Source organism: Amphiura filiformis, chromosome 16, assembly GCF_039555335.1.
Source record: "Amphiura filiformis chromosome 16, Afil_fr2py, whole genome shotgun sequence".
NCBI lineage: Eukaryota > Metazoa > Echinodermata > Ophiuroidea > Amphilepidida > Amphiuridae > Amphiura > Amphiura filiformis.
The window spans coordinates 48,183,490-48,207,422 of record NC_092643.1 but is presented as its reverse complement, the minus strand read 5'-3'; the positions used below and the strand labels follow the sequence as shown (position 1 = coordinate 48,207,422).

Here is a 23,933-nt window from a genome sequence, read left to right as displayed (position 1 = left end):
TGATAGCCTTTCTGACCACCAAGCATATTGAAAACCTGATTTCAAAACTCACCGTCCTCATTCTCAATCAACACAACAGCAGTGGCTGGGTAGCCTATCTGACCACCAAGCATGTTTGAGAACCTGATTTCAAAACTCTCCGTTTGCTCTACGATGTCATCATTACGAATAGGTACTTCGAAAGTGACTGATGTTTCTCCAACACCAAAGACAATAGTATGTGTTACGTCAGTAAAGTCCACATTTTCTTCTGCACTTAAACCTACAGTTGTAACCTCTGTTGACAAAACATTTTATAGAAAATATTTAAATGTCGGGTTATATAAAGCGTATATAGGCCTATAGGGAATAAAACGTTTTAATAAATATACCGGTACTCAATTTTTGTTTTGGAAAACTTGCTTAAAGGGGCATTTCGTGATCCACAGCCTCATCCCCCCACTTTTCTCAAAAAAAAGTTGAGATTTTTATATCACTGGAAACCTCTGGCTACATAATGTTTATGTACAAAATATTTCTTGCAGATTAATTCGTTTTGCAAAGATATCGTGAAATTTGAATTTCGTTCTGGTGCACCAGAACGAAATTACAACGCATTGTCTATGGAGCAGTGTAATACACTAAATCATGCATAACTCGCAAACGCAAAATCGGATTCAACTGAAATTTTGGGAATAGGCTTTTTTCGTGGATATCTACTGAAAAATGTCATAAAAAGAGATTGCTAGGATCACGAAATACTCCTTTAAGTACATTCTAACAAAAAGTTAGTTTCAATAAAATTATAACGTTAACATTAGCAGGACCAAATTTTTCGATCGTATTAAAATTCAGGTCTGAAATATATGGTATGAGAAAGACTGGTGAACCTCATGATAATGATTTAATGGGCGGTTGTCCTTAAAAATTTGACCTCAACATTACCGAATAAAATTATGGGTTAAGTAAAGACGTGATGGAACTATTATAGTTTGAAATAGCAATCGGTGGGTTTGGAATTTAGAAATGGTTGAACCCGGGACTTCCAATTGTACTTCGAAGAACTTGTATTATTGACCGTCTATGCAGAAAGGGAGAAGAAATGGTAGCTTTCTTCATTAAAGGAAATAATGATATCTGTACTTAATTAGCATTGGGTTAGAATTATTAGATCTTATGCCACCATCCCTAATTCTTTTGGATAATGTGGTCTTATAATACAGACAGTAATTTTCACCCCTAATATCCTAAACAAAGACAGATGCAGCCAATACTGCCCCACCACGACAAAAGGGCATAACTGACATATTGATCTTTTCGAGATAATTGATTTAAACTGTGCTCAGCTTGCATTGACGTGTGCATGTTAACCCATCCTATAAATTTGTTTCATACACTCCTAGATAGTGGGAACCAATCAGATCAAACGTTAGTAAATTACTAGCCGTGCATAAATTAGGGGTTCATTCATAGGATTGAGGGCATGATCGCTGTTTATGCCCGAGGCGTGAGCCGAGGGTATAAATCAACGATCATGCCCGAAATCCTATGAATGAACCCCGTCATACATACCAACATTCTGAACATTGTTAGCAATCCAAAACAAATGAAAATAATAAGGCTTACAAGTTTAAATAACATTTTCATACCGTTTTCCTTCAAAAATTGGGAGAAAATGAGTAGGCCTACTTGCAGGAAGCAGCTCGTGAGGTCAACGGCCGGGAGTCAACGCGTTCATCTCTCGCGTGTACGCAACACTAGCAAATCGTGTATCGCGTTAATTGTTTATGCCCTGCGTACTGGTCATAAACGGTATTTATGACCAGCAAAAAAGGGCGCAAATCCAATCAGAAACGTCGTTATATCGTGAGTATGTATGAATATTGTATAAGGCACGGGCGCGCACTCCGCGTAGTACACGCAATCCTTTTGGACGCGTTCATTTTTCTTGCGGATGGATGCATTTATATTTGCTTGCATTTTTCAACATTTTTAGTGACAATTTTGTTTATAAAAATATCAAAAATCACGGGATTTTTTACGTGTATGAAATAGGTTAATAAATGCGTATCACTTGTTGCTCCAGAGATTGTATCAAATAATGCACTTGTATTGAGATTTTGATGCGTCTAATGCACCCCCCGGGCTCGTACATTAGACGCATTCAACATCTCAGTACGCGTGCATTATTTTGTACAATTTCACTCTCAACAAGTGATACGCATTTATTAACCTATAATTATCTATCAGTGTTTGTAGGATAGAATAGAAGTGTTTTACCCTTTTAAATGGTAGATACCCATTGACCTTCCTGAGATGATAATCCCATTTCTCAAAAAATGTCAATGTTTAAATGCCCTTTTATCAGCCGCATCTTTCAGTTTAAATTAAAACCTCATTCGTTGAAATCGGTCAAGAATAGAAGAGTTGATTTCCGTATGAGCTAGACAAAAATGGAACCCCAATGTTGGTGCTTGCTAGTGACTCTAAACATCCTCCTGAATAACATATCCAAAAAGGGCAAGGGCACAGTGCAAAAATGTTAATTTGCATATTTCCAAAATGGAAGGTAATGTAGGCCTCAAATTTTATAATTGGGGGAATATGGATAAAAATCATGTAATTAAGATACCAACTAAGAAAATTAGAACCATTTTACTGATTATGGACATTAGTAGCTCACTAAACTGAGGGAACCAATTTTGCCAATTAGTTACAGTATAGCTTTATAGTAACCATGATTGGTGGATACAGACATCGACTAATTTAAAAGTTCAACTTCATTTCTTCAGCCATTATTTTCCACCTGAGACCAGGAGAGTTGAGATATCTCAACTTTCCTGCTGCCACAGACAGTAAAATTGAACCTAGCAGCCTTATCCAGCTATTACTTAGTGCAAATTCTATTGTCCTCCCCTACTATGCATGCACACACATTTTGTGTAGATGAAACACTGACAAAACGTTTTACCATTATTTCCTTCTGTTTTATGTGAGCTATTGCCAGTCATTTTTTTGCTGAATACATGTCCTCTACAAATATTAATTTATCATTGGAGGTAAAATATCTATAAAAAAAAGGTGCTTAAAAAAACCGGAAGTCTCTGAAATTGCAGCTAGTTTTATATACAGTTCAATGGAAACTGCTGGAAAGTCAGGAACTCAATATTTTGGTGAAAATGAAACAGAGGTTTCCATGTGAAACAGAGGTGCTGATTGGAAGTTAAAAATTACGGTAATCAATTTCAACTGTTCAGCATAAGACAAGGTAATCAGAGGTCTTTCTGTAATTTTCATAGCTTATGTGGTTGCGAAGTTATGAACTGTGCAGTGCAAAATTACATAAATAGCAGTGTGACATGTCATCATACTGCTCTGTTTTACTTTTTTCATGAATTAATTCACGGTTTTTATTTATTTTATAAAAATATGATTTATATATGATGAATTAAAGCAAAATCTAAGCTTTTTAAAGTTCTGTAACCAGAATATGTTACTCCAACGCTGATCGATGGAAGAAAAAAATTGCTCTTTTTGGCCTATCTCTCATTACACAACTTTGATGCATTCAGCCTTGCGGAGTAACTTGATGCTTATGTGGACTCAAGAAATTCGTATAGTACAAGGACCCTAAAATTAGTAGGACAAATTGGTTTATCATTCATACGCAACTAATTTTTGACAATAGCTTAACTAATTTTGATTAGTATAGAAAACTAGTAGAGCAAATTTATTTAGTAGAAAAAAGTTTTTTTAGTTCCGGTAACAAACAGAAAATAACAACATACCCAAGGCACAGTACATATTTTATGCCTACGTGTGAATTGGGTGCTTTATTGAAGATAGGCCTACACAGGAGGTGAACATACCTGGTGCCTTTCATTCTTTTGCTGCATGTAATATAATTATCCTATATCTTGAGTTTTATTTTTGGCGTCAAAACTAAATGTAGCGAGTGAGACATGCACGAAGAAAAGGCAAATTCACATCTCTACAATACTTACCAATTTGTGCGTCTTTCTCGATGTAGGCACCCCTCTTGACAGTTATCATGGCCATTTCTGTATCTTCAAGCACATGATAGATGTCATCTCCAAAAGATATTAAAGCTGCAAAAAAGTAATACTCTGCTTTAGATAAACATTATTTAGGTAAACAACTAAACGGCACAGCTGTTTAACACGAATATCTATGCCTGTGACCCACCTCCCTTACTCACTCAGGGCCCCCGGGTCAGGGCCACATGAAGCTGTTTTATTCGCTGGGTTTTGGCCTTTTGTTTTAAAATTAAAGGGCCTTTAATTTCAATGATATTCATTCTATTACCCACACATCCCCTTATTCAAATTCGCGCACTGTGATTTGTTAAAACACATCACGTGAGAGCCCTTTATTTTGCAATAATCACCGAGCACCACTAATAATGGGTCAAGCGCCGTAGCACATTTCACATTTTACGCATATCATTATGCTTATTTATGTGTACCAATATTGCAACTATACCTGCTGTCACTTACGCGTATGCGCTACACTTTGAAGTTAACAACTAAACTATTTGATAAAAGTGATATGTTTTGTGGTAATAGAATAGAAATAATGGGTGTAGGATTATCCTTAACACCCAAATAATGTGTCCTGAACAGATAATAGGTTCGGCTGCGCCTCGCCCATTTTTAACATTTATACTGCATTGGACACATTATGTGGGTGTAAATGATACCGCATTACCCTTAATTTCTTAACTAGAGGTTTATGACTTTGCACCAGTTATTTTTCGGGTATTGTGAAATATCTAAACATTGTGCTTTGGACCTCGGAATATCCTTCGGGGCGTATTCATAACCGTCACTTTTGTAATATAATTAACGTCACATTTTCTTCTTTTAAATTTGAAAACAAAATACAATTTTAACTGTAAGTTTCGTTTTCCCTGTAAAAAAATCGAATAGCCGGGTAAGGAAATACCGCTAGCAACCAATCACACTAGTGCGCAATCATGCGATGACCAAATACGGCGGCCAACGTCCGCGCAAATTGTTCCAATGCATAACACGTCACGTAACGCTGTCACTGTAAAGCGTAATTCTAGCTACGTCACGAGACACGGTCATTATTATATTATTATTTATATCAGGCTTTTGAGCGATACAACAAAACTATGTATTGTATAGTTTTTGCAAAATACCCGGATGCAATACAATATTGTGTTTGATATTGTACGTGTATCGCGTACGCCACCGCGAGTCACCGTATGGTCACGGCACCTGACAGCCTCAACACGCATCACAATACAACAACACAACAACACGGCCACCGTACCGGCTCACAGGAGATTTTATAAACAAGTAAAAACCATAAACTTAGTTTGCGGCAAATCTGGATGATGAATAACCTAGGACATATAATCCACATCTACAAATAAACCTGTATATTTTTTCGAATTTGTCTTTGGGGAAGAAAAGAGCAGAAAACAAGAAGGTCAAAAGGTAAGCTCACATTAATTACAACAGGCCTACAAATTGGTTAGGCCCGGTCATGCCGGTGGCTAGGTAAACTTAAATTTTCATTTTGCCGCAGAGAGAAAGCCTGATATAAATAATAATAATAATAATATTGAATGGCTTATTATCGTGTGATACAAATACATATTGCACTCGATAGAAAAATATATTTAGGAAATGTTTAGGAAATCACCTCAAACCCCAATAAATTTGATAATAAAAGAACAATGTTGCATAAAGTCCGAAATGTTGTTCACCACAAAGCTCAAACTCACGCCTCCTTAAATTCCCCCCCCCCCCCCCGCCCATTTTAGGCAAATGCACTGCATTATGAGAACCATAATGTGAACTCATGGAAAGCACATTTTCTGTCAAACAGTTATTTTACACCATCTCCCGAAACACCCCAATTAATATTTAGCCCGTGCGGTTTATGCAGACCCCTTCCAGACTAGTCTAATAGTCTTGGCAGTTCGTGAAGAAATATTCCATACTTAATGTCTAGCCTGAATATTATATCATATTGTATTATGTTATGCTATAATTATTATATTATATTATATTATATTATATTAATTTATTTTATATTATATTATCAACCTTTTGCCATTGTTCTATGTAATCTCACATTCCTGCAAAATGGCGCATGTTGTTCAGACTTTAAGTACAAGGTGTCCCATAAAAGGTTACATGTAGAAAATGAACCGCATTTTGTGATGGTACAACAAAATAGTGTCATTTTTCAGATATTATTTATTCATCTTTCTCGTAACTGTTTGCAAAGTTTAAATTCCGTATCTTAAAAACAACTTAACTTATGAGCGCAAGATGACATGGGTGTCACGAGTGGCTAACCATCCAAATATCGCACAACGAAAGTTGAACACAATAACGCTTTTGTTTTCAAATATTTTTCTTATTATTTTTTATGTTTCTCTTATTTTTCATTGTTGAACTTAGTGCACAAAAGGAACATAAAGGAACAATAAATATTGTACAATGAAAATGAATCGGTTTTACAGCTTCTTGACTCATGGTGGTAACAAATAAAGGAAAATGGTCATTAGAGAAGAACACGTTGGTGAGAGCAGTTCTGCATGCTGTATCTCTTGTTATCAACAAAGGGAAAACACTATTTTGCTTTTATAGGGCTTGCTTTTGTTGACTTGAAATCGCTGCTGTTTGTTTTTACATTTCTGACTGAACTCTTGAAATAAAACCGAACAAGTTTTATTATTTATTTATGTCATGAAAAAGGATATATATATATATTTAACATTAACTTAGATTATTTTTAAAAATCTACATGCAACCTTTTTTGGGACACCCGGTACATACAATTGAATCGTAACGTCACTCTCCCGTCCCATTATTTCTATTCCCTGATTCAACTTACAATCATCATCCTTAATATTAACTCTGGCACATCTGATTACACCTAACTCTCCTTGTGTAGGATTGCTGAGACTGAAACGAAACCACTCGTTATCCTCCACGATCTTATCATTCAGTATGCCGAGAGTGACTGGTTGAGACTTATCACCCGCGGCAAAGGAAACCAATGTATTTGTTTGTGTGGTGTAGTCTAGACCGCTAACTGCACAGACATCACTGGTGCTCAGCTCTGTAATAACAACATAATAATTATTTGATAGGGGCTACATGTGTTTGGCTTTTTGACTGAAGTTGAAGGTAAATGAAATAGTTCCATTACATTCCATTACATTCATGATTTTTCAGGGATTATTGGTGGATCTTTGTGATTTTGGCCACCATCTTGGATTTAAGGACAAAATTGAGGTAGCTCCTGGGCTAATTTCACTTCTTTCGTCATGTAACATACATGCCAAGTATGGTTTTGGTATGAAAAGGCAATAGTTTTTTCTTGGTATAGACTTCACAGCCTACATTAAAGACCCATTCAGTGATTTGCTCATCCGGACGATCGTAAAAATCATCAAAATCAGATTTTGGTAGATGCGCTAACATAGCCTGCTAGTAGCCACAGCCGAAAGGCATGTATTTAAGTCTAAATCAGACATTAACATGAATCTGTAATTTATATACTGACAGCATGCTGACAGTATATAAATTAGCTACATGTATTTGAATGGGGCTTCAACCTCATCAATACTGCTGATGTCTTCGTTGTATGCCAAATATTTAATTTCAAAAATAATAATTGACAATTTGAATGACTTATCCTTCACTTTTAAGCAATTTATAAACAATTTCAATTTTTTCACACTTGCGCTGAGATCACTGAGTGGGACTTAAACCAATTTTATTTTAAAAGATCGTACATGGCTTTAACTACAAAGCTTTGCTGCATGGGGTACAGCAATACTTACGAACAGTTCCAGCTCGGCCAGTATATCCAAAACGTAATATATTGCTTGTGATGTTTAGAGTTGATTCTGTCGAAAAATAGATAGCCTTCTCTATCGAATAGTATGCTGTAAAATATGATGAAGTACATTGAAGTAGAAAAGTAATTATTTCAGAATAATCCATCTACTTTCTTCACTCTCTTCACTTTTCTCACCTTTTCTGTATAAACCACCTAGGATCTGAACAAGACTTACTTTAATTATCTTCGCGTCGACTTTCCTGGACCTTTCTCACCCTACCCAGACTTTTCTCGCATAAAATGGGTACTTTCTGGATTTTGTGGGTTTATATTGTAACCATATTATTATGATTCATAATAGTTTTGTGTAATAAAAACTTTCCACGTATAAACAAAATACTTCAAATAAACAAAAACAGAAAATAGATGTGGACTGATTTGTCTTCATGTGTAAGTAAAGACGTAAGAGTTTCAAAGAGCGATGGGGGGGGGGGGAGATGGTTGGGAACTCTGAATTGTATTGTATTGTACCTTTATATAGTCAAGTTTAATGTTTCAGGGACATTTGCTTGGATTGGATGGCTTACGATTCTGGGTTATATCATGGGTCATCAATAGGCAGCCTACGGGCCAGATTCATCCCGCGGACCAATGGTGTTTGGCCCTCGTGCAGTCCTGAAACATATATACAGTAAACAAAGAAACACAATGTGTATTTGGCCCTCAGACACAGATCTTTGAAATCAGCTTGACCATCTTGACCCTCCATAGCCCGCAAGCAAATAACTGAATTCTTACGTCCCTTATAGTTTTATAAAAGCATCCACAGTGATACACTCACCATCATCGTCAAAAATCATAGCAGTTGCTTTATAGAGATCTCCAAGTGCTTCGCCCGTAGCAGGACTACTAAGTATCATCACCAAAATCTCTTCCTCTTCTACGATATCATCTGGTAGGATGGTCAGGGGTACATTAACCATCTCCATCCCAGCGCCAAAAGCCACGGTCATAGTAGTGAGGGCTGTATAATCGCTGTCTGCTTTGGCGGTTCTATCTTGAGTCGAGATTACTAGATGTGATTGCAAAGGTTTTGTTGCGTTAATAAAAGTTGTTGCCGACAAAAATGGACACTGTTCTACTGATGTTATAATATTCCCTCGTGTGTGGGACTGGAATAATTGGGACGAGCTACATTAAAATTTAAAAAGCTATAACTTTTGTACTATAATATCCAAAATTTTACATGAAATCTGGGATGCGTCATCGAAAAACAAAAACATTGAAAGCCTCAATTTGCATTGAATTCCTGTTTAAAATCTGGATGATCCCCACAGAAATCCTGTGAAATAATATTGAAGTTGACTAATTCAGACACCAATTTGACATACAAATGAGTGAGGTCATAATCGCATAATCGCACGCTACTATCCTACATGTACATCAAAAGAACAACGAAAGCGCAGCGCAGTTTAATTCAGCACTTTGATTATACTCCACTAACAGCTCCCTTACAACTGGGTTGGTTCAAGCCCTTACACAAGTCAGCTCTGCAAAGATTTGAACCCATAACCTTGAGCCATACCTCGCAATTATGAGTTGAATCATTAACTTTTCTTTGATTACAAGACTATTTAAAAAATATATACATGTAGTTTGCTATCTTTACCCACGCTTCCTGCCAACGTGACGTCGCCAAACCGTCGTATGGCGATATTGACACTTGTCGCGTCCTCCCATACGGTATATTTTGCACAGTCAAAGTTGTACCAGGTAGCTACATAAAGGATATAAAAATGGGTGAAGACATAAGCAATAACCAGCTGAAGTTGTTGTGAGTTTTTCAACACTTAACATTCGGCTGATTATTATTACAAACTATACCGACCAGCACCCGCCTATTGTTACAATGCACTTAGGAAATTTTACCTATCTACTTGTGGCTTTGCCTTCGCCTTCCATTACTAATAAATATATTACTTCCTAGTACTCCAACTGAACAACACGTGACAGACATAACAAGGACCTCATGCAAAACGAGGACCTGGACACTTGTATTATAAAGTTCTCGGGAAACGTCGAACATGTCGAAAAACGAGGTCCTCTACCATATTGCCCATGATTAATGTCCTCCGAGTGTTTAATAATGCCGTGATGTGAGGACGTGTTCGGTATTACCGATTGTTTGAAGACTTGAAAGACTAAAATCAAGAGACTTACGATCGCGAATAATGACGGTAGAGACACTTGGAGAGTGAACTGTCCCCGTAGTAGAGGACCCTGCATCAACTGTTATAGCAAAATCGAAATCCTCCCTATGTTCAATAGTGTTACTGTTATCAATGGTAAATCTTTTCGTGGACGTAACGTCTAATGCATTGAATGTAATCGTAGTACCGTCGGCAGGGGGATCATAGTCGTTGGCTTCTGTTGCTCGACCATCAGTAGTTGTGAGGGCTGTGAAGAATGGAAATACAAATTGTTTAGGCCTAAACATTAAAAAAAAAAAATCTCTCACACTATTAAAAGGGCATTTCGTGATCCACAGCCTCATCCCCCCCACTTTTCTCAAAAAATGTGTATACCACTGGAAGCCTCTGGCTACATAATGTTTATGAACAAAATCATTCTTGCAGATTAATTCATTTAGCAAAAATATCATCAAATTGGATTACGTTCTGGTGTACCAAAACGAAATCAGTGGCCTATGGAGCAGTGTAATACACATAATCATGCATAGCTTTCAAACGCAAAACCGGAATAGCTCAGAATCAACTGAAATTTTGAGAATAAGCTTTTTTCGTAGATATCTACTGAAAAATGTCATAAAAAGAGGATGCTAGGATTACGAAATAATCCTTTAAGAGCTATCTTAAGAACAACTTAACTAATACATGGCTTGTTTGCAGTCGTTTTAAATGTATTATTCTCGTTGAAATTTTTTAAACGAAACTTGACTTGGAAGAGCAGTTATATGACCCATCCAGATGGGGGAATTCCTTACATCTGATAACATTGTTCAGCCCAGCGTTCCAGAAAGTGACCGTCGCTTGATCAAATACTAACTGTAGCTAGGTAACAGTCGTCAGTTGTGCTGGAAGTATTTTGGTCGGAATATGGTTGAATGAGATTTACCATTTTCAAATATTGGTAAAAAATATACATATTGTTTAAAGGGGTTTGCGTAGTTATGCAAAGTAATGAGTAGCTCATGAGATATCAATGTAACTTACTGAGTGTGTCTACCCGTCCAAGAAAACCACCTCGGTGGAAGATAACATCAAGAAAATCGCCTTCATCAATTATATACTGCCTCTCTTCAATCCAGAAGTAAGCTGTTTAAAAAAACGGTGTTTAATATCAAAGAAGCAAAGATGCCCACTATACAAATGCTAGACGGGAAGATAGCGCCACTGCCTTTGCACCCCAGGACTAAACCAACCCAACTTTTTTAAGTTCCTTAGACCTTCGATGGTCCCAAAGTACATTCAAGACGTTCCCAAAATTGAAAAGTCACCGTAAGCGCAGTAGTGGTAAATAAAGGTCAACACACGTTTGAGTTCGACGAAGTTCGATATTCAATCACTCCACACACAGATTCTAGGCTCCACGTGACTATGATCACGCCTAATGAATATTTAGTACTAGCCGATTACGTATTGAAAGCTTGTTACAAGTCATGCTTGATGACGTGGCTGATATGATGTGATGGGGAAGATTTTAGCCAATCAAAATGAAGCTAAAAGGGCTTGTAATGTTATCATTGGCAGACGGGTGGAGAGCGAGCGGAATCAAATTGATGGCGGAGGAGACGATACAAAACCTTGATTTGAATAATTATAAAAAAAAAAAGACAGAAGAGACTGACCTGTGCGATCCAATATAAATACAGTGGATGGGTCGGGGTCTATAACCACACCACACATGGCAGTGGTCCCAGTCAGGGTTAGACTTAATGTAAAGTCCTCGGTATCTTCTATTACTGCATCCGCCTCGATTACAATAGGATTGCTGTCACCGGAAGTAGCTAAAGCGGCAAAGGTTATGGTCGCGTCGACTGGTAAATCGTAGTCGGCAGGATCAGTGGCGGGGGATAATCCAGTACCATCTGCAGCAATTAAAGCTAACAAAACAGAAAACGATTATCATAAACATGATAAACATGAGCTAAATCATCAGCCTATAATGCATCCAACATAAGAAATACGCACATACATTTAAAGCCATATTGTTATAGTAAGGATGACCATCAAAATTTCATGTTGCCCCTATTGCTACTTTTCGAATTATGAATTTTCAAAGTTTCCCATTCTGACCGGTCATTGGAACGAAATAAAATGACAAAGTCCAAAAACAGCAATGGGAGCAAAATTGGTATAAGCATATATTTACCTTTTTATATTTCTTTATTTTAATATATATGCAAACATGAAACAAGCATATTGTGAAAGTATCAAAGGGGTTTCTTATGAAATGGCACTATACTATACATCAATAGTATACAAATATATACTGCCATGAGAGGTTCTGGTTAAAACTATGGGCCCGAGGTGAGATCAATTAATACTATTGATAATACTATACAACCAAAAGTTTCAATGTTATTGGGTTTAATATGCATCAAATAATAAAAATTAATCCGCAGTCATGGGTGCAGAATTCTACAACTTTTAAAAAAAATCACCAAAATCCATACTAAGCTGTAAAAACTTCAACAATTTATATCATATTGCGTATGTTTCAGGCTGCATAATATTTTACAACTAACATTATATAAAATATCCAGTATTTTCATCGTAATTCAAATACCAAGGGTGTAGAATTCGGCAACCTTGTCTGCGAAAATCATTAAATTCCCAAAAAAAATAAAACTGGCATATTAATGTGACTGAATTGCATAAATATGCATGATATGCATATTAAGCCTGAATGAAATATTAAAATCCAATTTTATAGTGTTTAATGTTCCTACATTATTGAGCTTTATTAAAGCATCAAAAATCAAAAAACAGAATTGAAATCGGTCAATGTAGTGTCAATTTAAAGATGCTCGTAGATGGAATGAAATCCTGCCACAAATGGCTGTAATGACAAAATTGGCACATTTCGAGATTTCAAAAAGGTTTATTTGGACGCTTGCTTGAAAAAGGAGCGTTAATTTAAATATCACATGTTAAATGCCTATCTTTCCTGACTTCGTTAAAGAAAACAAAATTTAAAAATCTATCATTGAATAATTGGAATAAATTAACCAAATATACTATTTTAGCAATTTCGGCCAATCTGAAGACAGATTAAATCTCAAAAATGACTAAGTTCAGCTAATTAATATGCAAAATTGATGCCAATAGAAAACCGTACATGATATAAAGGTGCGGGTTTTTTTGGCACACATATGTATACAAAGTTCTTTCAATTGAAAACAAAAAATACACAAAAAGTAATTAATTATGCAAATTAAGTAATTACAGCTAATTATGTATTCATGATATTATTATGCAAATTAGGCATGAGTAATTTTTTTTTTCAATATTTAATGCACGTCTGTTCATTCATCATAAATGTTTTAAGTATGATCCTGTTATGAGGTTGAATAAAAGAACTGCAGTTAATTATTTAAAAACAATACACAAAAATAAAAATTTTGACGGTGTCATTTTTACTGTAAACATGGTATGTGTCACCATTACTCAAAGCCAAGTCCGAAAAGTAAAAATAAAAATTCAGTTGCAATGAGACTTTAAATTAACATTTTGTTATCTGGAATAACATGGGAGGACAATCGGTAAAAGGAACAGCCATTCTACTGTACCGCGTATACAAAAAAAAAATAGTATGGCCTTGGACACACACAGTGGCTTAGAGCTATTGTGGTTTGGAAAATTACTCCCTAAAAATATCTTTGATTAATGTTTTGCTTCAACTAGTTTTAGGCAAGTGTTTCATTCGTTGTCGACGGAAATAATTTACATGCTAAGAAAGATTAGTATTTCAGCTAAATGGTGGTAGGTGCCTTTATTTCAATAGGCCTATATTTACTGATTTATGAGCGATCTTCAAAAATCCATAAAAACAGGCAGTAGCTCTTAAACAAAACAATTTTTAATTTTGAGGACCCGATGTTAGCCTCGGAAAGGCTTCACACACCATATATTAAAAATTTAAACAATTTGGATAAATGAAGCATATGAGGAAATTCATTTATCGACATGGATGTTTTCTAAAATTGGCCAAATATGAAGCGCGCGCTTTTCAATTCACTGTTATGCTTGCATGTCTTTTAAATTTAAAAGCTATATAATTCATGAACAATACACACTAAACAAAAAAAATACTACTACAAGGGATTTTCAACATAGGAATCCAAACAATCAAGTACCAACATGCACAGCTTTGTCCTTATATCACTTTTGGGTATTTAACAAAATGTTATTAAACCTCTACTGTGATTGGCAGCTGCATAAAGTATCGCTTTGATAGCTTATAATGCCCAGCCATTCAGCAAGTGGCTAATAACTGACCTTGATAGGCTTGAATGAACACTGTCATCTGCTACAATACCATCACACTCTAGGACCTGGTCACTCCATAATGCTACAGGGAGCACAGTACTTTAACAATGGAGTGAAAGACTCATTATTGATTAGGCGCGTATTTTAAAAGTACAGCTTCTGTGCGTGTATAGCAGCAAGTCAGTGTAGATGGTATAAATATAAGAAAAGGTTTAGGGTTGGGATCAGGTGAAAAATACATCAAATGAGCACGAAACTTCACAAGGTGTCTATTTAACATGATTCGAAAGGCGTATGGAAATTCGAAAGGGAAGCTGGGGATTTAATTTGTACCTCGAGATCTACTTGTCTATTTTTAAACCTTTTTACAGAGGGTATGATAGAGGTAATAATGGCAACTCTGCCAAATTACAGCTCAGTAGGTCAAGGTTTTCACCTGATCTTATTGATCTGAATAGTTTGTGCCATTCTGAGCAGTGCTGTACTTGGCCACTGGCAATTAAGCGCACTGTGGCGATGGACCAATTTTGACTCACACTTACAGGAAAACCAAATAAGTTATGTTGCTGTAATTTGCAGGATAGTTACAAAACATAATTGGCATTAACATCCCAATTTTTACATGAAAAATAAAAGAATGAGCTCAATTTGGAAATGTCTGTGCCAGCAGTGCACAGTTGAGCTCCCTGCATGTCTATGGCCCGGGTCTATGTGAGTGTTCTAATCAAGTTAATTCCAGCCCCTAATGCGTGTCATTCCGTCGGTCGTGCAGAAGTCGGTCCTTTGATGTGTTATGACCATCCCATACGACATGATGTACGTAAAGTGTATGAATGTTATGAACATCGCGTGTATGCGTTCAACTAAAAATATTTCGATTGTGTTATTAAAAATGTCGGATTTTGTCACAAATACAGCATCTATATATAAAGGCATGATCGATTTTTGCAGGTTATGTTAATATTTATTAATGTACATTACTATCATGCTTAGCAAACTTGAGGGTGTCCTACTCAGCAAATATTACAATATGGCTTTAAAACAAAGGCACACATTTTAGGAACTGAAACAATTTTGGCACAAACAAGACACCCCCACTTAATCAACTCACTCCACACCCACACCCTACCCACCCTACTCCCTGGCATCACACACACACTTCCAGTAACTTACTGACAACATCCATTGCATCAATATATCCCTTCCTATGGGCGGTAACAACCAAATTATTCCCCTCGTGGGCTATGTATTGGCCTTCTAACCAAAAGATGGCTGTAAAGAAATAAAGGATATTGAAAAACGTATTACTTATGAACAATATAACTAAGTAGAACATAAGAATAAACATGCGCGCGTGTGTGTGTGTGGGGGGGGGGCTTGTGGGCGCGAGCCCCCGGGATAAAAGCTGGTGGGCGGCAAAAAAGAAGGGGTGGTAGAAGAAGGTGCTGCAAAGTGATTATTAAAGAAAAAGGGGCGGACACATTGTGAAAAATGTTTTTAAAATTGTGAAACCAATGGAACTATACATCCATATTGCGTGCTGTTAGGTCGCTAGCGCCTATAATCTTGCCTTAATTGATAAGGGACGCATTATTAGACTTTACAGTGGGGGTTAGGAAGTTTTGAAAAAAAAACCTTCCCCCACTACATGAGGCCATGTGTCCTGAACTCGCCACCCTTAGCGTTACATCACAAATATTATGAATTTTTACATCAATCGAGTTTCTAATTAGATCATCTCGACAATCATCAACCCTAAACTAGCAAAAGTATATATTTATGGAATGCTGAAGGCATAAGCAATTCAAATATACACATTTCAACTCATTATACGGGGTGACCTACAAGTTATACAGGGTGGAATAAAAAATATTTGGATAAAAAATGAGTCACTTAATGCATTGCTTATTACCAACTTACAGTAATATACTGGAAGTAAACAACATTCATTTGGTTAGAGGATATGGAGAGCCAACTGACTTTGATTAGAAACCAAAATCACAGCTGTTTGGTAATCTCGGAATACAGGGTGTCCCAAAGTATGTTAGATTTTTTTACAGTTCAACATATTTTTAACTGAAACATTTTGCCCCTAACCCATACAGAAAAAAATAAGTTCATATTTAGATTCCTCATCACATTTCCCTTCAGAAAATCTATACTTTGACTATGATAGGACAAGTAATTAAAATTTTACAGTCACTTTTAGATTTTGAAGACATCTGCATTACTTACTACAGTGTTTAATATGATAACTGCTAAATCAACAAAAAATTCTCACCCGTCTCATCCACAATAAACACTGTCGATACACCTGGCACGCTGATGAATCCACCCACAGGTGTTCCTAGAGTGATGGTAAAGAACTCCAAGTCTTCAATGACAGTATCCTTCTCGATGTTGAAATCAACATCGACGCATTTAACACCCGCAGTGAAGGCAACAGTTTTGCCAACTGGGTCCGTCTTGTCGTAGTCAGTCCCGCCTCCAGTAGCCGTGTCCGTAGCGTCATCAAAGGCTATATCTAAAACAGAGAATGAAAAGTGCAACAAAAATGCAGTAAGATTTCGTGAAGCAAGAGCTGTATTGAAACGTTATCAAGAAAAAGAGTGACAAATGGCAAGGAAATTACATTTCATGATAAAAAAACTTTATATCATGAAATGTGAAGAATAACTTACCATAAAAAAGCAGAAAAAGATGAATAAATTATCTTTAAAATAGCTCAAATATATGTGTATATTCGTGTGATAGCTGCAGTTGGTATTGTCCAGAATTGGAACATTATATATAAATAGAGGTTATCCACTTCACTCATGTGTGACTTCTAACAAAAGGAGCTGGATCCCGTAGTATTCCTCATTCAAACCAATTCAATGCATGACCTCGGAGTTACCTGCATGACTTTGGCGGGCTATTTTGAAACAATCATGGTTACACATGCAGGTACTTCTTTTGAAAGCACTAAACAAGCTATATCAGTCGCTGATAGGATATGCAACTTATAGAACACGGATAACCTCTATTTAATATATAGATGACCACATCAAACAACGGTGAAACTTGATCTTTTTGATTGAATGTTCATCCGGACAATTTAAGAGAGTAACCCCCCTACCATGTCCTATTCAACAAACAAACACTTACCGACTGAGCCCACGTCCCATATACATCCATCTCTACACACTCGTGTAATCAAAGTCGCAGCTCGTTCTCCAACGATGTAGGTTTGCTCTTGAAAGTAATACCAAACTATTTGGAACAATAATACAGCGGAATTATTATTTTGTTCTGACTGTAGACTGATTCTGGAACCTAAAATACCATGTGCTAAATATTACCGAAAATTATTGCCACTAATAATTGGAAGCGATCAAATGAATGTAGGGCCCACTGAACTGAAGACAATCCATGTCCGTAGCTAGGTATACCAATGGTGTTGATACAGAAACAAGTTGCTCTTTCGAAGAAAAGGGGATTAATCCCCTGGGGATTATTGGGTGTAACATAATGACAAAATAGGTGTCATTGGGTATACAATTTAGAAAATTGAGCAAAATTCTATTTTTTTTCTCTAATTTTTGCCCAATTTACACTACACTTTTCATTCCAGTTGAAATCCACTCACCTCCTATAGGTGACATTTGAAATTCACCCTCCCTGTAAGGAAAGATTTGCTGTGCGTTGTGATGCGAGAAGAAGATAAAGTTCGTTGCCCTGGCCACTTTATTGCTAATTAATGGTCTTTCACGTGATGCGTTTCAACAAATCACAGTGCGCGAATTTGAATAATGGGTCGTGGGGGTAATAGAATATCTGGTATTCATCAGTAGGCAGAAATCTATTTTTTGGTCGTTATACATGTTATATGACTGTCACTTGAATGATAACAAGATATGTGACGTGTCATGTCAAAAGGAGACACTTTTGGGCAGGTTATCAATTTTGAGGTTTTTACATATCTTAGATATAGAGATATTTTGCTCCACAGTGCCGTTTTCCCCAATGAAATCGGACATTCCTAAGCGAAGATATTGAGTTCGTAAGTTATGGTATCATAAAGCATATTATTGACAATGTTGAGAGTAGGAATTACCTTGAAAATGTCTCAAAAATACAAGATGCCAGTTATATTCCGGTCTGAAACTATCAGACAATATTTAAAACATTAATAACATCACAATTTCGCAACAAACCCAAATTGTGAAAAAAATCGCCCCGGGCAGATTTTTGGCTATTTCTCCATTTATGATCCTGCCCAAAAGTGTCTCCTTTTGATATGACACGTCACATATGTCTTTAAAAAAAGACAACGCCATGGATGAAGTCATATTTCATAATTTGACATTGACAAGTACTTGGAATGCTAGTAATTTTGTGTGTGTGGCACCTGCACAACTAAACGGATGGGAAATATCGCTACCACCAATGACATACTACATGTAGGAAATTCTCAAGAATTTTCATGTTTAAAGCTAAATTGAAAAATGTGTGCTAAATAGGTCTACATTTAATTCATACTTGTGACAAATGGATCAATGGAAATAATATCCACCGAGTTTCACAACAATCCAACAATCTATATTCAGACGACCTTAAGAATGTTTGCTGCCCAAGGGTGATCATAACCAATTCATTACAATCCAAATATCTGTTATCAGTAACTATAAGGATTCTATATATATATATATATATATATATATATATATATATTTTGGTCAGAACTTATACAATTTGAATATGTTGGGTGTCAATCTGGTCTGAAATGACCCATTTGCCAGATTTCGTTGATTACAGCAAATTTCATCCATACACAAAAAACTTATACAGCACATTTCATATCTACCTTAACTCTTGAACAACCAACCTCATCCTTTTTTTTTTATCTTTTGACATTGTATGTCAGGCAAAATGCCTTTATTTACTTAAATACACTACAAATATTACAAAGAAAATATTGCACAGCACAAAATCCATAAATATATTAGATATTATTACACAAATTTACATATATAATAAGAAAATCAAACAAATAATTTAAGCAAAATGACAGAGCCAAGAACTAACACAAAACCTCATCCTTTTTGCATACTCGTAGCCCAATCTCGTAAATTTGGTTTATGGTTTCGAAATATTGCAATTAAGCATTAGATCTTTCAAATATGAAACGCTAAACTCTAATCTAGAACAATCAATCATTATATTTATAAATATATAGCAAACTTTCCATTGTAGAGATTGGACCTACCTAAATTAAGTGTCAATTTACGGTTAACCCCGCCATGGCGGGAAAAAGCCATCGACGGAAAGAAAGCCATGTACTTGGAAAAAGGGTCACAAAATTTGGTCTAGAATGGTCACGCGCCACGCGCATTGTTTTCCCAAATCAAATGTACATGTACGCCACCCCCACAGCGTGATAGTCACCTTTCCAGGCTTCCCGAATAAGCAGTAATTAATGGCAACCACTGCAGTGCTGACCTTATTGTTTACTACGAATTAATAAATTCGATATAAAGGACTGATAAACCTACCTGATTGGTCTTCGATGTATATCGTGGTGGACATACGGGCATCTAGCGATGTATAAGTACCAGATGGGTTGTCAAGTGTCACAATGATAGTTTCAGTATCTTCCAATACTCCATCATTCTTAATAGTGTACGTCACGTCCAAGTAGTCCTCAAATTCATTCTTAGTAAATGATATAGGTTAGCGTCGGGGCAGACTGAGCATAGTCGGTACCACTGCCAGTTCCCATGGTTGCAGTCCCGGTATACAGGAAGTCTGTAGGTAAAAAGTAAATGTTTTATATAAATATATGGATCTCTTAATAAAACGACAATAAAATTGTAAAAAAGTACAGAAAAGAGACATTGCATAAAGCATGCATAAAGGTAAACTCTGATTTTATTGAAATAAAAATGATAGCACTATGCAACTGTTCATGATTATACTCGATACAAGTTATTTCATATCCATCGTATGATAGAAAGTACCGACTGAGGGAAGGGGTCAAGTTGCCTCCAGGTTTGGAATACCGGGCCAAAATTGACCAATTTTGACCATTTTAGTCTTAAAATTACACATTTCCGTGCTTCACGAGCATTTGTGCTGGTAAAGTAATTTGTAGTAGTGGGACAATTTGTACATTTTGACCCATTTGGCTCGGTTGCCCCACTATGCTCCTGGAAAGAGTCATCTATAACTATCAGAGCACCAATATAGCACAATAGGACTACGCAAGTCTACTACAGCTGTATTCTAGGGTACCGAGTTACCGCATGCATTACCTACAGTGCATCTCTCATATTATAGCTGGCCTACTCACCAACGGTAAGGTCAGCGTCGTCCCAAATATAGCCATCTCGTCTAACTCTAATGGTAACGCTCCCATCTTTTTCACGCACAAAGTACTGAGATTCCTCTATACACAACCACGCTGAAATAAACAACAATGATTATACAGCCTATAATTTATTATTTATGGACAAAGACTCACAAAGTTTTAAACGATTGTGATGGGCATGCAGAGTCGTGCTATATCCCTGCCCACCGGCCCAGGGGCAGCGACCGTTGTCTCCCTCCCCCCGCGCATCGCCGTCGGTACATCTAAGACCGTCGGTACATGAATGGTGTTGGTTAAAAAATGGGTTAACAGTAGAAAATAATACAATATTGGATGTGACGCTTCCCTTTTGGCCTGCAGCCGTTTTGAAATTTTTTGATCTAACACTCCATCCACAACCACCACCACCCCCACCACACCCCCACCCCTCCCCACACACATAATTTTAAGATTCTTGAGCGCCGCACTGGACAAAAAGAAATTGGTTCAACAGTTCAAAACTTCCATCGGCAATGAGAAAATATTTTCGTCGGTATATTTACAAGTTGTGCATCCCCCCACCGGTTCCAAAACCTGCCCACGTTTGTGAGTACATTCCGAGAAGGAATATTCCAAAGTAACGGGATTGTGTGAGCAGCGATTCAAAACCGTTCGATAAGAGATTTGATGCCAAAAAATCATAGCGCCATTGTGTGAGAAGCTCCTGAATATTTGAGCTACATGATTCAGTCAGTGCCATAATACAAGATTTGTCTAAATTAAATAGAATTTCGAAATCAATTTGGGGGAAATTATGGTCACACTACGTACATGGACAGTGCATTAATACGTTGAAGCATAAAACAAGAAATTAAAAACGACATGGATGAAGTTCACGTTTCATAATTTACATTGACAAGTACTTGGAATGCCAGTAATTCTTTGTGTGTGGCACCTGCACAATTAACCGGGTGGTTACCACCAATGATATACTGGAAATTCTCAAATATTTTCATGTTGAAAGCTAAATTGAAAAATGTGTGCTAAATAGGTCTACATTTAATTCATACTTAGAGATCAATGGAAATCACATTCACCGAGTTTGACAACAATCCAACAATCTATATTCAGACGACCTTAACAATGTTTGCTGCCCAAGGGTGATCATAACCAATCCATGACAATCCAAATATCTATTATGACTTTGATGGTTTTGATACTTAATTGTGATTACGTTTTACGACATTGAACATTCTGACAATCCAACAATATATACTCGACCTCGGATGACCTTAAAGAATTTTGGCGCAGAACTGTGATCAACAATCTGACAATCTATACTTAATTCACCTCGGATGACTTTGACCTGAACTTAAACATTTTCGCGCTCACACCCATCATGTCCATAACAATTTAACTCTTACAATTTCCTGACAACTCTCTAATTTTGTTTGCCTTTTCTGTCTTTTACCATTTAGTACACTACAGGTTTTTTTTTAATTAAATGGCTAAAACTGAAAAAATATGGCTCCTGCAGACATGCAATCCCTTAAAAGCATGGCATTTTATTTAATATATATTGTTCCCAATGTTAGTTACAAGCACATTATAATCAAAAAGACTGATTACTCAATCGCCTGTTTTTTGTGTTGATTGCTAGGACTATACTTCTGCAAAATTATTGTGCAAAAGTCGCGTTTAATGTCAAATATTATAGGTGCTATTTTGTTGACGGATTTTCATCGTTGACAAAACAAAATGTATGTTTTATATATTAATTATTTAAATTATAGCATCATTTTTCCTAGTTTTCATCCATATTAAAATAATCACAGCGTATTATGTGTTTACAAAATAAGCGTTTGGTGTTTGAATTCAATTAGTCTATAGATATTGCCTGGACAAAAACATTGTATTGTAACCTAGCTCATATGTAATAGTAAAAACAGATACTTTGAACAGTACGGCCCAGCCTGCATGTGGCTCAATCGCAAACATACACGACAGAAACTGGCTGTGAAGGAGACTATGTGCACTAGATAACTTTCTTATTATGAAATCCGTTTCTGAGTATATGTAACTCAGATATAGGGATGGTTATGTGGTATAACTAACTATAATATTTAGTGAACTTTGGCCACTGGGAATTTCTTTGCCATTTGGTAAATATGGGAAACACAATTGGATAAGTGTTAACTCAAAGGAAAATATCGATCCTATTTTGGTCAAAATTTAACCAATTTGAATATGTCAATCTGGACTGAAAATGAGCCATTCGCAAGATACCGTTGATTACGGCAATTTTCATCCATAAACAAAAACTTATACAGCACATTTCATATATACCTAAAGTCTTGAACAACCTGATCATTTTTCTGAAAATAGCCACATTTTGAAGGTCATCACAAGAAAGTCATGCATGCAAAATAAAGCAAAATCCTATTGCTAACTTGGTAAAATGTATACTCGTAGCCCAATATCGTACATCATAGCACCCAGTTTTGGTTTGTGGTTTCGATATATTTCAATTAAATATTAGTTCTTTCAAAATATGAAACGCTAAAACCCAAATCTAGAACAATCAATCGTTATATTTATAAAGATATAGCAAACTTTCCAGGGTAGAGATTGGACCCAAGATAAATTACAGCTAAATTAAGTGTCAATTCAGGGCTAACCCCGCCATGACAGGGAAAATGTCTTTGGTTGAGTACATACCAGATTCGTCTACAATGAACACAGTTGCCACTGACGGCTTATGAATAATTCCTCCCGTTGCTGAGCCAAGCGTAATGGTGAAATATTCCAAAGATTCTCGAATGTCATCCGTATTGATGGTAAACTCTTTCTCGATGGTATGTTCGCCAGCGTTGAAGGTGACCGTCGAACTATCGTCACTTGTGTAATCGTTCTCTGCACCTATAGTTGCTGTGACGTCGCCGGTGGCAAAATCTTCCGGGGAAATAGAACAAAATTAATACATATCAGTGATTTCATGTGTTTTTTTACTTATTTTACGCGAGTGTCAGTTCGAGATCGTTTAAGAAGGAAATAAAGTTATATACTTTCATAGTGACGGCACCAGGATTTGTTCTGTGCATGGTCGATCCAAAGGGCAGAGGAAAAATACTGGCGGAAATGGTACAACTGTATAAAACGGCTTCCAATTAACTAATTGTCTCAACCAATACCAATTTTACGTCAAATTTACACAAACGCTTTACTTTAATCCTAGTGAATGTACATCTAATAAATCTAGGCCT

At 36.4% G+C, this 23,933-nt stretch overlaps 1 protein-coding gene across 1 annotated transcript; it reads right to left on the bottom strand.

Moving 5' to 3' along the window:
• Positions 1 to 41: 41 nt before the first annotated feature.
• LOC140172715 (FRAS1-related extracellular matrix protein 2-like) lies at positions 42 to 20,047 on the bottom strand. The gene is made up of 13 exons (XM_072195847.1): positions 19,877 to 20,047; positions 17,490 to 17,594; positions 16,624 to 16,866; positions 15,516 to 15,614; positions 11,699 to 11,953; positions 11,064 to 11,165; positions 10,051 to 10,287; positions 9,500 to 9,607; positions 8,672 to 8,902; positions 7,832 to 7,936; positions 6,877 to 7,104; positions 3,984 to 4,088; positions 42 to 277 (listed from the first exon to the last, which is right to left on the bottom strand). The coding sequence occupies exons 1-13, from the start codon at positions 19,908 to 19,910 to the stop codon at positions 42 to 44; spliced, it is 2,088 nt and encodes a 695-aa protein (XP_072051948.1). The 5' UTR covers positions 19,911 to 20,047.
• Positions 20,048 to 23,933: the final 3,886 nt, after the last annotated feature.

Bases quoted from the DNA above. Each gene is read 5' to 3' on its own strand.
- LOC140172715 (XM_072195847.1), bottom strand. From the start codon at position 19,910: ATGTCCACCACGATATACATCGAAGACCAATCAG. The intron at 8,903-9,499 runs GTAAAGATAGCA...AATCACATCTAG, and splicing joins CACGTTGGCAGGAAGCGTGG to TAATCTCGACTCAAGATAGA. The intron at 278-3,983 runs GTAAGTATTGTA...TTTTGTCAACAG, and splicing joins CGAGAAAGACGCACAAATTG to AGGTTACAACTGTAGGTTTA.